Here is a 13,765-nt window from a genome sequence, read left to right on the forward strand (position 1 = left end):
TGTGATCACTGGTAGATGACCACAGAGCGGGACCAACAAATGCTAGAAAATCTCCAGTTTCCAGACAGAGCCAGAAACCAGTTAATAGAGCATAATAATAATTAAAATATTCACTATTATGTGGATATTATGCTCACAAACAAAATTTGACTTTATATTTTTCAATGAAATGTTATATATTTGTCTGAACGCAGAGAGCTGCCAGTTCACATGGGCTGTAGCAGATAAAACCAATGTCTCTCTGGTCACTCAGTGACCACCAAGGCAACATACAGCTTATCTCAAAGAAGCCTAATATCACTGACCAAGCCCACTGTAGTCACACCTGAGTCCTAGATAAAGGGAAGGTGGAAAATCTGTAGTACATGGTCCCTGAGGGCAGTAATTTGTTGCCTATGTTCTATGACAAATACTAATGATTACAAAATTCAGGACTGGTCTTTGGATTCACGGTCTGGACAGGAAGAGCCCCAACATAACAGGTTTAAGCCAAGTTAGTATTTCATAACAAAATAACCACTAGTTGTACTATAAATGAAAAAAGCCAAGGTTGCGTATGAAAGTCAGAATGGAACTGATGCATACATTTCTGGAGGTAGGCCACTAGGGGGAGTCTGAAACATGGCACTCGGTTGATAATAGCACTACTGTTAGCAGTAAATGTATTTTAAACTCAGCACAGGTTTCTTCGTAGACAAACATACATTACTTTAATGGCAAATTCAGGCGCATGTACTTTCTACAAACAGTCATGTCCCCGAGAAGACCCAAAGATCCAGCTCAGCCTCAGACATAGCGAAGCGACTTCAGCTGGTGCAAAATTAGAAAACAACACCTCAGAAACATGGATATAATGAGTACATTAAAATCGATTTAGAAATTTTAGTGATTTTGTTCGAAAAGCGGCTGTGATGTGTACTACTGTCATAAAATAACACGTAAGAAAATCATAAATACTTTCTCTCATTTTATATATATATATATATATATATATATATATATATATATATATATATATATATATATATATATATATATATACACACATATACATATATATACATACATATATACATACATACACATATACATACATATATACATATATAAAATGAGAGAGGGGAGCACAGACAGCCCTGCTTGGAGTGCCTCATTACTGCCTCATCACGCTAACGCTTCTCGTAACTCGTACTGGAGTGTTCCCACACAGGCTTTTGTCATTTACTTACAGTAGATCTGTTCTGTCTATAGTGAGTCCATAAGTGCTCTGATTTCATCTATACTGTCTTGCACTGAGTATTAATAAGTCTGAGCTGAGCTGCTGGCTTGCACATGAGCTCCAGGCATGAGAGAGGAGTGCGTTATTAACATTCTGCTCCTCCTAGAATTTAGCCTTGAAGGCGACCACAGAAAAGTATACAAAACAAAAATACACCTATGGTAGGTATATGTTGCACTGTGTGTACACACAGTATAATACAGTACACACACACACAAACCTTTTTTTACTTAGACACTGAAAACCCCATTTGCAGGGAGCAGTGTGCCCAAGCATGTCCAAAGGAGACTTGTTCAGCTGGCACTCTGTAAACCCAGTATTGCAATAGCGCCCTCTGTTGCTGCTCACTGGGGTCTGCACCTGTCCACGACCAGAGTGGGTGTGTCCATTAGAACCCAGCAAAGACCCTATTTACAAAACCGTAAATGCTGACTGCAGGCTAGCCAAGGCAGGGCGGCTCTGGTGAATGCAGAGAGATAGCAGAGGGTCAGGTCATGCCCTTTGAAGGCAAAAACCCTCAGCCACAATCTGCATGCAGACGGCAGCTCAGAGTACAAGCTGTCCCTCGCATAGCCGCCGGGAGTGTGACCACATGCGTTGGAGTGTGTCAATCTCTCACACACACACACAAAAAAAAACAGACAAGAAGAGGAGAGTGTGTGTGTGTGTGTGTGTGGGGGGGGGTCCTTTGTCCAAGTGCCATCTAGTGATGGAATCACAACATAGTCCTATACTATAGAGCAAAAAAACATTAATAATTAGGGATCCACTCAGTTCCAAAGTGCCAGTGAGGTGTAGTGTCTGTCACTGTTCAGCAGGGACTCATTTAGCAGGTCCACACCTAAGGAGAGAACAGAGTGTGGTCAGATAGATCACTGCACAAGATCCCTCATACTGTTTTAATTACAGTTTTACAAGGGCCAGTTCACCACTAAACTCAACATTATTAGGTTTCCAAGGCAGACAGAGTCAGTGTGGAATGATGATTTAAACCGTATTATTGGAGCTTGTTGGTGGTAATAACTTCAAGGAAGTTATGGGGGGATATTGGGAATTATAAGGATGTGCTGTGAGTTGTGGGGAGTTACAGTGAGTCAATGTGATCAGTTATTATGAACTTCAGGGAAGTTATAGGGGGATTATTGGGAATTATGATGATTTATTGTGAGTTGGGGGGGGTAGAGATGTGAGCAGTTAGTGCGTGGGGGGGGGGTTGTGAGCAGTCACAGTTGTGAGCAGTCGCTGACTTGTGGGGAGCTCTTCTCCAGCCTCTGAGGAAGAGATGGCATGAAGATATTTGGAACGGGTCTGCTGCTCACCGTGGTCCTGGACTACATGAAAAGCCTTAGCGATATCCAGCGCTTACTCCCAGAGCTGATCTGGAAGAAGGAAAACTAAAGCGCATTCAAGATTAGTTAGCTGGAGTGGCAGAGGGTGTCCGACCTTCACGGTACTGTCCACAGCCCCGGAGAAGAGGCGTCCCCTGGAGACAGCTAGTGCCGTGACACTGCCCTGGTGGCGTAGTAGCGTCTGGGTGCAGATCATGTTGTCCATACTCCACACCTGCACAGGTTCCAAACAAACAAAAATAGAATACGGTCAGTTAGGACCAAATCAGAACAGCATGCAGATACTCAGCTAATAAGTAAAACCCCGCCCACCATGCGCCCAACCCTTACCCTGAGTGAGCGGTCGTAGGAGGCACTGAACACTTTGGTCTGGTCAGGGGTGGAGATGACTGCTAGGGCATAGACTGTACCCACGTGACCCGTCAGCGTGCGCACCTGCTCTTTCGACTCAATATCCCAGACCTGCACAGGTAGAGAGAAGGTCAAAAGGACAGATCAGTGACCAGGCAGTGTAACTCGAAATGGAAGGCACAGTGGGAGACAGTCAAAGGCGCGAGAGTGGTTCTCACGTGGATGAGGTTCTCGTAGGTGCCGCACACGATGTGGTGGTTGGTGACTGCGATGGAGTAGACACTGCCCCCGGAGGTTTGGAGGACATGGACACACTCCAGTGAGCGGATGTCCCAGATCTGAAGCATGAAAAAACAAGCACAGATGCCCCACTCTCTTCTCAAATAAAGCAGAGACATCAGACACTTTTTTGAGTTATATCAAGTGATATAACTCAAGCATGGTTAGTATCCACAGTAATGTTTAAGTCAAGCATACAAACAATATAATTCTGTAACGAGGCTTCAGTTTATGTAAAGAGAAGCTTTTCAAATTTGATGTTCTATTTTGCGGTTGGTGTGGCCACCACACCTGGACTTATCAGCTGTGGAAAAACTGAACACGTTCACAGCTCGATGTCACCGGCCATCACTATGGTAACTGAAGTGGTCACAGGCAGGAGCAGAGAGCTCCACTTAAATCCCTCCCTCTCACCATGTGACCCTGCTCTCTTTCCCTCACACACACACACACACACACACCCTCTCTCTTACTCACGCACTTACTCTTCCTTACAGAAACACAAACAAACATTCACTCACACACTCATTCACTCCCTCACCCTGGTCTCTCTGTCCCTCACCCCCTGGTCTCTCTGTTTCTGGCCTAACAGTGAGAGCAGTAGTAAGGTGTATTGTCCACTCCCCGCGTACTCTGCCTGCTGTCCGGTGGAGTGGAGGACGGTTTCCTTGGTCGTCTACACTGCTCCCTAGCCCTGGTCTATCGGACCATGATAAACACACCATATGTTCAGAAGACCTTTCACAACAATAACCAATTAGCACAGGGTTTACGCATAACTACAAACTTCCAGTCTATTTGCATGTGATTGGTTGAAAGGCTCCAGGTGACCTCACCTTGATGGTCTGGTAGGATCCACTGTACAAATGGTTTTGGGAAGCAACCAGAGCTCGGACCCAGTGATTCAGCCCAGTCAATTCTTTCTTCAGTTTCAGTTCTGTGCCAACAATGTCCCACACCTACAACACACACACACACAAATGTTCCATGAAGTCTCAGTCCGAAACGTTTGGGAAAGTCCTGTAGTGGTGAGATCACCAAGCTTTTCCTGCCTGAGCTCTATAACCCCCACCTCCCTCTATCCAGCTACACCCTCCAGACCAGGGCAGCAGAACCCAGTTACACTCTACAGCCCAGCAGATCTCACCTTAATAGCTTTCAGGGAGCCGCTGAAAAGCATGTTGTGGGAAGAGACGAGTGTGCATACAGGGTTGTCATGCGCACGGATCGTGTTCACTTTCTGCAGAGTCTGGATATCCCAGACCTGGACACACCATAACCCCACACACTGTTAGCCAGCAGTGAAAGCGTAGGGTGTCCTGCACACTCTCAACAGTTATTACTTTAATTCACTTACAATAATGGTGCAGTCAGCTGAGCCGCTGTACAACTTGTTCCTGTAGAGAGAGAGAGAGAGAGAGAGAGAGAGACACAGCTGTGACGGGAGACGTGAGCTCCACTCAGTGCTCTAGAGTCAGTTGTGTGTGGTGTGTGTGTGCACACTCACCCCTGAATACACAGTGCCAGAACAATGCCGTCATGACCCTCCAACGTCTTCTGGCACTTGTATGTAGTGCAGGTGTCCCACACCTTAAAAACAGTGAGTGAGGAAATGAGCCAACGACAATGCAAATTAGCCAAATCAACCTACTGCATACAATAAGTACTGAAGTCTAAAGACCCTGTTAGTGAATTATAAGTTCAGTGCAGTGTATCGTGGGGGGGGGGGGGGTTCAGAAGTGTCTAGTGCGTGCATCTGGTCTGAAGAAGCTGAGTACCTTGATGGTTTTGTCAGAGGAGCCACTGAAGAGCAGGTCACCAGTGGAGTAAACACACAGACACCATACCGGACCCTGATGGCCCACAAATGTGCCTTTACACTTAAAGATCTGCTGAGGATCATAAGCTGTAATACACAAACAGCACAGTAAGAACAGCCATACAATACACACACATACACCACAGTAAATCACCAATGTGCACAACGCTAGCATAGAGCAGCTACAGTGCGGTAGGCCATGGAGAGACACTCACATCCCAGAATGCCCATGTTGAGCCTGGCGTTGATGTGGGAGAGCTCATCCTGTACACAGACAAAGGAACGTCAAGGAGGACAGAAGAACAACCACTAAAAAGTCCGTCTTACTCATTCTGGTAATCACACACTTTTCATACATCTTTAGTCGTATTACTACACACCTCAGTGCGTTAAGGTAAGTAACTAAGCACTAAACTGGATGTTCCAGCAGTGATGTTGAGCACTGCAGCTTACGTTGAGCATAGAGGCATCTCTGCGGAACTCCATCAGGTCTTCACTCAGCTTGCTCTGGTTCTCATCCAGCACATCTAGGCAACAGCAGAGAAACTACAGCTCAGAGGAGCTGCACACGGGCAGCATACGTGCTATCGGACTCACACAGTCCGAGCAGAGCTGCATTTTAGCCAGAATCACTAGTGTTACTGCCATTTAGGCTTGTGTCACCACTTTATAGCAACACTCCTAACTTTTTTTTCCCCCCCACAATATATAAATCTATAGGGAAATGAACATGTTCATGTTAAAATTATAATATGCAATAAATATATTGCAATTGTTCTTAATCGGAATAAATTTGATAATGTATTCAATATCGGCAATAAAAAAATTGTGATCATCATGGCTACTTCATCTTAGACACATTTTGTTTTAACTCAACTAACCATTTTATGTATTTCTAACCGTTCTAAATTAATTAACCTCACCACTATCATTTTATCGGATTTCTAGAACATTTTACTTTCGGTTACGTTCTTTTCTCAAGCTCAAAGTGTCACGTACACAGTCATACATGGTATAACTGGCAGTGAAATGCTTTTTGCAACTGCACTGTCCGCGGCTGAGGAGAGATATAGGGAAATGGAATACGGTTTAATGATTAAATGTTTTATTGTTATTATCCTGTGGAGCACTTTGAGCTGCACTCTATAAAGTCATCGTCATCATCATCATCATCATCATCATCTTTTCAACAGAGGTTTAGACATTCAGAGTCACCCAGGGTTGGTCAGTTATGTTGTTGCTCACCAAACTTTAGCTCCAGGTTCTTCTCCAGCTGGTCCAGCTTCTCGGACAATTTGCCCAGCATGGAGCGAAGGAAGGAGATGTCCTGGTCCTTCTGCGCCAGCGTCACCTGCATCTCGTGGAAGCGATCGTCTGTCTGCTGCAGGAACTCCTTCAGCCCCTCGAACTTGCACACATCCAGGTGGGTCTCGTACGTGTCCTGGTTCCCAATGAACGTGCATCTGGTAAACCCCAAAAAAAAAAAGCTTAATTGTTAAGTGTCCTTAAGAATGACCAAATGATCATAAATGTTGTTTTTATGATTCACTTTCTGTCTCACATTCACACCCACCCGTATTTAGAATGGGGGCATTTGATGTGTTCACACTCCTTCAGATGGGCCTCCAGGTTCATCGTGAGCAGAGGGGGGCAGCTGGGATTGTTCGGGCAGCGAACCGGTCTGTAGTCACAGCTGACCTCATGGTCCCTGAACCGCACCCCCCCCCACCACACACACACACACACAAACAAACAAACACACACACACACACACACACACACAAAGTTACTCTCTTGGGCCAGTGTACTGCAGGTGCTGTAGCAGCAGAGGGGGTGTGCGTTCTCACTTGCGTGTGCTGAGTTTGACAGTGAACGGGCAGCCCAGCGGGTCGACCTCGAAGGCGCACGGCTTGCTGGTGGCTGTGGGGCGGCAGCCGTATTTACAGTGGATGAAGAGCTCCCCGATCTGCTCCGCCACAGCAATGTTATTCACCACCACCGTCAGCTTGGAGGTGTCCACAGGACATTTCTCTGAACACACACCCACAACCCACCCACAAACAAACAAAAGAGAGAAGTAGGCTGACTGAAACTGCACAGCCATGATGAACAGGGGCCTCTGCTTCCCCTCCCCTCAGTTTGAATTACTTTACTGAGGTGGCGTTAGACAAAAGAGGACTGTGGCGCCTACCTGAGGTTAAGGCACATCGCCTGCAGAAGGTATGCTAGAGAGAGAGAGACACCATTATAACATTCATATATAACAAATATATTCTTAATAACTTGTGGACACCACAGACTGAGGAACACGGTGCTCAGCTCATGGACTGAGAGCAAACAAATACCCTGTCCAGCCAGTACCTGCTGGTACCCTGCCTTTACCCAGAGCTCCAGCTCCCAGTTGCCGAGAGCCCAGCTGAAGGTAGGGCAGGGTGGAGGAGGGACGCACTCACCCCACAGGTGGTGATGACAGGGTCCTTGAAGACACTGCAGCACAGCTGACAGCACAGCTTGACTGAGGGCTGCTCTGCAAACACCTGTGGCTCCTGACAGAGACAGAACAACAGAGGCCTCCACTTAGACCCAGCAACGCTGTCACTGGCAGACGTGAGCCGGAGTTTGGACCAGCATGTGTGTGTGTGTGTGTGTGGATGTGTGTATTGGTGTGCATAAAGAGCATGATGATGATGATGATGATGATGGTGTGTGGGGAGTGTTTATGGTGATGTGTAGAGAGCAGGTCAGTGGTTGCTCCTGCAGAGAGAGAGAGAGTGTGTGTGTGTGGGGGGGGGGGGGGGGTGGAAGGTGTAATAATGGTGGTGATTGTACATACTGTGTCTTCTTCCTCCTCATGCAGGGAGAAGGTGGAGCGCAGGGATATGTTGGACTCGGAGTGTAGAGAACGCACGGAGATAGCAGAATCTGAGCGCCGCGGTGTACTGATGGGGGGCTGTGAGTGCGCACGCACACGCACACACACACACACACACACACACACACACGGAATCTTCACTGACTGACTGATTCCCACATCTGATCAATGCATCAGCTAAGTAGCAGGTCAAATCAACAGTAGCACTTTAGCAGTGAAAACAGCATTAAACTTTACTGTTGCTCTGCCATTAATCGGGTTATCAAGTAAGCAGGTATATTAGGGAAGCACTTCTTATTAGATTACATCCAAAAATGATTATTTTCATGAATCAGCCTGTGTGTCACTATAAATGAGCTAACAGGCATATTTTAGCAACATTCAGGCAAACTAATATTGTGTCACTACACAGACGATTGGTTTGTAAGTCAGTAGGCCTCTAGGAGGCATTTTACTCAGCAGTGAGACACAGAAGACCCTCAAATTCTGTGCTTCCTTCCAAGATTTCAGCCCTCGTACCGTAGCCACTTGTGTGAGAAAGGCTGCGAGTGGTTGGGGATCTGGTGAGATTAGCCTTGCCTAGTGGTGCTGCAATTTTGGACAAACCCAGTTCGTTCTGTTCAGTTGGCACTTCTAAGTGTTAAACTGAAGTCAACAGTCTGGATATACATAACTATTTTCAGCCGTGCTATGTTAAGCTGGCTACAGCAGCTGACGCAACAGGACAGGCCACCTTACGTTTCTTCAAGAAAGAGGCAGAGCTCGGCAGGAGAGAGAGAGAGAGAGAGAGAGAGAGAGAGAGAGCGAGAGCGCACGCTTCATCAGCTGGACGCATTCAGGAAACACACTGCCCACTGCCATATGGAACAGCAGTGCTGAAAACGCCCCCTGCGCTTTGGACAACAGCCATGCAATAAAACAGCCTGCGGGGAGGTAGAGCTGTGGTTACCATGCCATCATCATCATCACGGGGTGAGTAGGTCAGTGTGCTGGAGGATGACGGTGTCCTGCGATGCTGTTTGTAGTTACTGGAAGTCTCTGCTGAAACTTCAGAGCATCAGTACAACAACAAATCAATGTGATTACACAGACAACTGTCCCAGAGCCGAGAGGCTAATCAGCGACCATATCAGATCATTCTGGATGCTACAATGAATAACTTTTGTCTATGGTTTGCTGTTTACTTATGAAAGTTATCTGCACTGCAAAAACGTATGGCTTTTCTAGGTACATGTTGATTCATTTCTTAAAATTTATCTTGGTTAAGCTAATGTAACAGGGTGCAGAGTCAGTTTCTTGGGGAGCTAACATTTCATTTTTACAGAGTGGCTTTCAGGGTCCTCACCTTTGCTAACTGGTACAACTGATGGAAATGTGGGCCCAAACGTGCTGTCCATCCTGACCTGCACGAAAACAAACCACCACCAGTTGGACATATGAACAGGCAAACACACGAATAAAATAATCTCACAAGCTTGGAGCCACTGAGAGCGCTCTCTACAGTCTCACCCCGTTGCTCAGATCAGGTGAGCTGATCCTGGTGATGGCTGGGGTGGAACTTCCTCCTGAGAAACGGTTGTAGCGCTTAGCTGCTTTACCAGAGTTCATAATCCATCAAAGCCACGTGTTGCTGGGCCTTGGCAGCCTGGGGGGGGGGGGTCATTACACACCACGTCAACGAGGGTCAGGTTAGACCTCAGCTGCAGAACCCCAATCAACTCATCACAAGCTTGAACTGGACTTGATTACTGCACAGTGCTGCTGTACTTCCCCTTCTTCTGCCTGGCACAAGCTGAATATTTTGGGGGAATCTCCTGAAGGAAAACTATTGGAAGGACAAGAGCAGCCACACAAAATCAAGGCAGCCCACCAGGTTATGCTATAGACAGTGAAACTCCGAATAACAAGTGAGAACTTATGAATATTTAACAGACAATGAGCAGTGTGGCTATAAAGTCCAGCTCTGACAAATCCTGTATACTGCAGTTGCAGGACCCAGAGAAATCTCACCAGCACAGAAAACAACACTTCACTGGCAAATCTCAAATACTGACTTTTTCCAACATTAAACCTGAAGGTTGATTACATTAGCAACATTCAAATTAACACAAAACACTATAACTAAAAAGAAATTACCAAGCAGCCAATCCAGCAAACAATCCAGCAAAACCTGTTTAAAAGAAAATACATTAACTATATAAGATACAAGATACTGTAAACAGTTTTGTAGTGCTTTATTTAACACAAAGACCATGAATGGGTCAGCGAGTCAGGCCCTAAAGAAGAAAAAGCAGGATTCCTGCCTCAGATTTCTGCTTTTCCAGTCACTGACATACAGTAACATAAGGAAACACACAGTAGTACTTCATTTCACCTCAGTTACAGGACATGTAAACAAAGCCAAAGGTTACTCTGTGTTGCAACGTTGTTCTCCTTTGCCCATTACAATACTTTTATTACATCACGAACTGTAATTAAACACCTGCACAGAAATCAGTCCTGCCAGAACTAAAACTCCTAATAAAAACCTGGGAGTACACATTATCAAGGATATATACTGTTGGTAACAAATTATATTTATTCAAATTCAAATTCAAATTTCTATTCATTCATTTTATTATATATATATATATATATATATATATATATATATATATATATATATATATATATATATATATTCATTCATTCTTCTGTTCTATAAATTGGAAAAATGCCTGGGAATTTGTGCTTAATTGCCTTGTCTTGTCTGTAGCACTTTATAGTACAATATTGCCGTGTTAACCAATGAAAACTCCGCTTTCTCTTTTAAATACGTACTACGTCAGTGGTCTTCCGACCGTATTCTAGCGAGTCTGCGGGAGCGTCATCGGGAAACGTCATAAGGCCCGCCCGACAATCTGGACCGCTAACTAGCTTAGCCATCCTAGCTTGGACTGATATTTCTGATTCTCCTTGCCTACGTTGATCTCAGCCATACAGAAAAATACGAAATGTAGAGGTACGAAGAATCTTAAAAGACATTGTTTTCAAAGAAGACCATCATCTCGCCAGCCAGCTTAGCTAAACTGGCTATGTAGTGAGATGCCTAAACTAAAAGACATCGACAGACTGGCTCAGAAACTCCAGCATGGTTCCCCTGTCAATCTTCTACACCAACACAAAACAGCACACAGCAAAACAGTAAAACACAGAAAAATGCGACGTAACGTCAGCCAGCTAGACAGGGTAGTTAACTAAGCAGCCAAAGCTAGCTAACTTGCAAACATTTAGGGCTTGTTAGCCCTTAACCCGAGTTAAGTGGTGTGTTGGTGTGAGTGTGTGCTGTTCTCTGTCCTCTACTAAAACGACAGCGACGTGATAAAGTGATTTAAAACATCTGTGGAAAGCTAGAACGCCATAATTCGTAGTTACCAGCCCTAACGTGGATAGATAGCCTAGCTAGCTAACAATATATAAAAATTCTAGCTGGCTATTTGTTAGCTCCTAATACTACCGCGAGTAGGCAGCTAGCTAGCTTAGCTGGCTTTTACAACTACATTTGGGTAACTTGGCTAGCTACCTTTCGTAAAGCAAAAAGTCTGTTGTGACACGACAACTCCTAACTCTTACACTAAAACTCGACGGTAGTGCTCATTTATGAATTACCCAGGCATTTATGTAGGAAACTAAAGAAAAAAAAAAGATTCTTACCTGTAGGCTAACTGCAGTGAAATGTTTCATCTTCCTCAAACGCACACGCCCTCAAAAAACTGGCGGAGACTTCTGGGAGTTGTAGTAAATCGTATCTTAATAGCTGACTACAAAGTCCCATGGTCCGTGTGGCATGATTATTGCTGCATATTCGCCACTGGCTATTCTGGGTTTGTGTTCTTAAATAAACAATTCTACTGGAAAGTTCGGACGTTTTTTTTTTATACTGGTAGCGTAATTTTCTCACGTCTTGCAATCGTGTCTGGGCATGTGTGTGATGGCATAATTTCAGTGGAAATGGGAAGTGAAAATGCTTTGTTTAGGTGATATTTTAAGCACGAACAAGAAGTCTTAGGTGTTAATAATTGATTCAACGGTAATTAAATGCGATTACACACTATCCACGGCGTGGACAGTAGGGTTACATCTGTCTTCCCGCACACAGTCGAAAATTGTTCCGACGGAGGAGGGTGCTGTTTGATCAGATCATACGAAGTTTCATGAGTTCAGTCTTTCCTTATGCAAAATGAATAGGTTATAGCATTTCTAATTGTATCAGTTATGATGAGATCCAGCGGTTATTTTCCGTTTTAAATCTTTTTTATCTGAAATTTGGCATGTGTCATTGCTATAAAAGCTTAATTCTTGTGATCTCTACTCAGTGAGGTTCTGTAGCCTATTAATTGTCTTCTTGGATACATGTTTGTTTTCCTATCCAAGTAAACTAGCAGAATGAACATGAATAATAAATCCACTCTGAAAGAAATTGCCAGATGGCCTTGTGATAGGCACAGCAAGGCTGCAGAACGAGAATCCCAGTGATGACTGTCCCTAGATGGTGACCGACTTGGGAATGGCAGCATTGTTAGTGCCAGTATCCAGGATATGACCAGTTTACTGACATGCAATGCACTTAGCCCCTGATGACCTAGGCAACTCTAAGCGGCAATGCTGTAAAACAGATGATTAGGGTTTAACTTTGTTAAGCCCCTGATTCCAGTCAGCAAGCAGAGAATGCACAAACAAATGAACACCATACACCGTAAAGCCGTTTTTATACATAACCTATAGTTACACTGCAATAGTTATTCTATAGTTTGGGGCTGGGTGCAGATGAGGTCTTGACGGCATCACTCTGTTTTCTGTACAGTGTGCGGAATCTGATGTGCCTTTATTCCATTAGCCTGAGTGCCAGCGGTGAGAGTACTTAAGGGGGATGTAAGTGCTGCAGCATCATGAATGGAAGAACTGTGTTAGGCATCAGTTTAGAAGCAGGGTCCATTAGGGCCGCAGAGAGCCCTCTGCCTTTACTATTCGTGTTAAGCGTCTGAAGCATTCATGCCAAGCTTCTCATGGACACCCATCGGCTCGGGACATGCAACACGCTGCTTTATCTGTAACGTGCACCCAGAGCTTCTGATGGGAAAGTGACATAAAGGCATCCATTATTGCTCTCCCTGTAGCCGTGTGGAAGCCATCAAATACTCGACCCCAGCAGCAAATCAGTCTGATGTGCACTAAAGATGATGTGCATTAAGCTTTTTCTTCGCAGTGGTCTATGTACACATGCAATCATGCATTAGTGTTCAGTGTTACAAAGATGCTACTAAAGAAAACATCCACTGTGCAGTCTATTCAAACCCTATATATGTTATATATGTTATATATATATATATATATATATATATATATATATATATATATATATATATATATATATATATATATATATATATATATATATATAATTTGTGTGTGTGTGTGTGTGTGTGTGTGTGTGTGTATGTAAGCATGTATGAATGTTTGTATGTATGTATGTTAAAACTGATTTTAATAAAAACTGCTAACAGAGAATGGCATTTTGCTCCTAGTTTTCGCTGATTTTATTTCCGTTTTTTTCAGATATTAAATATGTCATATTTCTGCTTTTCATTACTTTCAGATTGTACTTGATAGAACAGCACAACCAACAACTATTTTAAATATTCTAAATTGGTCTTTGCATCTGCAGCAGGGACAAACTTTAATCTCTCGAAATTACACATCGTAACGTTGGAAAAGAATTTCGCCATATTAAGGAAGAAATGTCGTGTGAAGCCTTTTTTCCTGAGCACGGCCGTGAA

The 13,765-nt window shown here is 44.2% G+C and overlaps 1 protein-coding gene across 6 annotated transcripts; it reads right to left on the reverse strand.

Annotated features, from left to right (window-relative positions):
• Positions 1-683: 683 nt before the first annotated feature.
• Positions 684-11,750, reverse strand: traf7 (TNF receptor-associated factor 7). Of its 6 annotated transcripts, none has more exons than XM_081711359.1 (21): positions 11,643-11,749; positions 9,459-9,594; positions 9,295-9,352; positions 8,899-8,987; positions 7,911-8,027; positions 7,531-7,623; positions 7,269-7,302; positions 6,925-7,108; positions 6,651-6,785; positions 6,323-6,540; positions 5,531-5,604; positions 5,293-5,341; positions 5,037-5,164; positions 4,766-4,848; positions 4,616-4,655; positions 4,406-4,522; positions 4,095-4,217; positions 3,198-3,317; positions 2,959-3,090; positions 2,723-2,842; positions 684-2,120 (listed from the first exon to the last, which is right to left on the reverse strand). In XM_081711359.1, the coding sequence occupies exons 2-21, from the start codon at positions 9,555-9,557 to the stop codon at positions 2,106-2,108; spliced, it is 2,028 nt and encodes a 675-aa protein (XP_081567485.1). In that variant the 5' UTR covers positions 9,558-9,594; positions 11,643-11,749; the 3' UTR covers positions 684-2,105. The 6 variants fall into 6 exon arrangements, 4 of the variants coding, with proteins under 4 accessions (XP_081567485.1, XP_026873677.2, XP_081567486.1 ...); XM_027017876.3 differs by having other exon boundaries at positions 8,899-8,996; XR_014122855.1 differs by lacking the exon at positions 684-2,120 and adding an exon at positions 3,891-3,957 and having other exon boundaries at positions 3,198-3,354; positions 8,899-8,996.
• Positions 11,751-13,765: the final 2,015 nt, after the last annotated feature.

This window comes from Electrophorus electricus, chromosome 3, assembly GCF_041902795.1.
Source record: "Electrophorus electricus isolate QZ-2024a chromosome 3, ASM4190279v1, whole genome shotgun sequence".
NCBI classification, from domain to species: Eukaryota; Metazoa; Chordata; class Actinopteri; order Gymnotiformes; family Gymnotidae; genus Electrophorus; species Electrophorus electricus.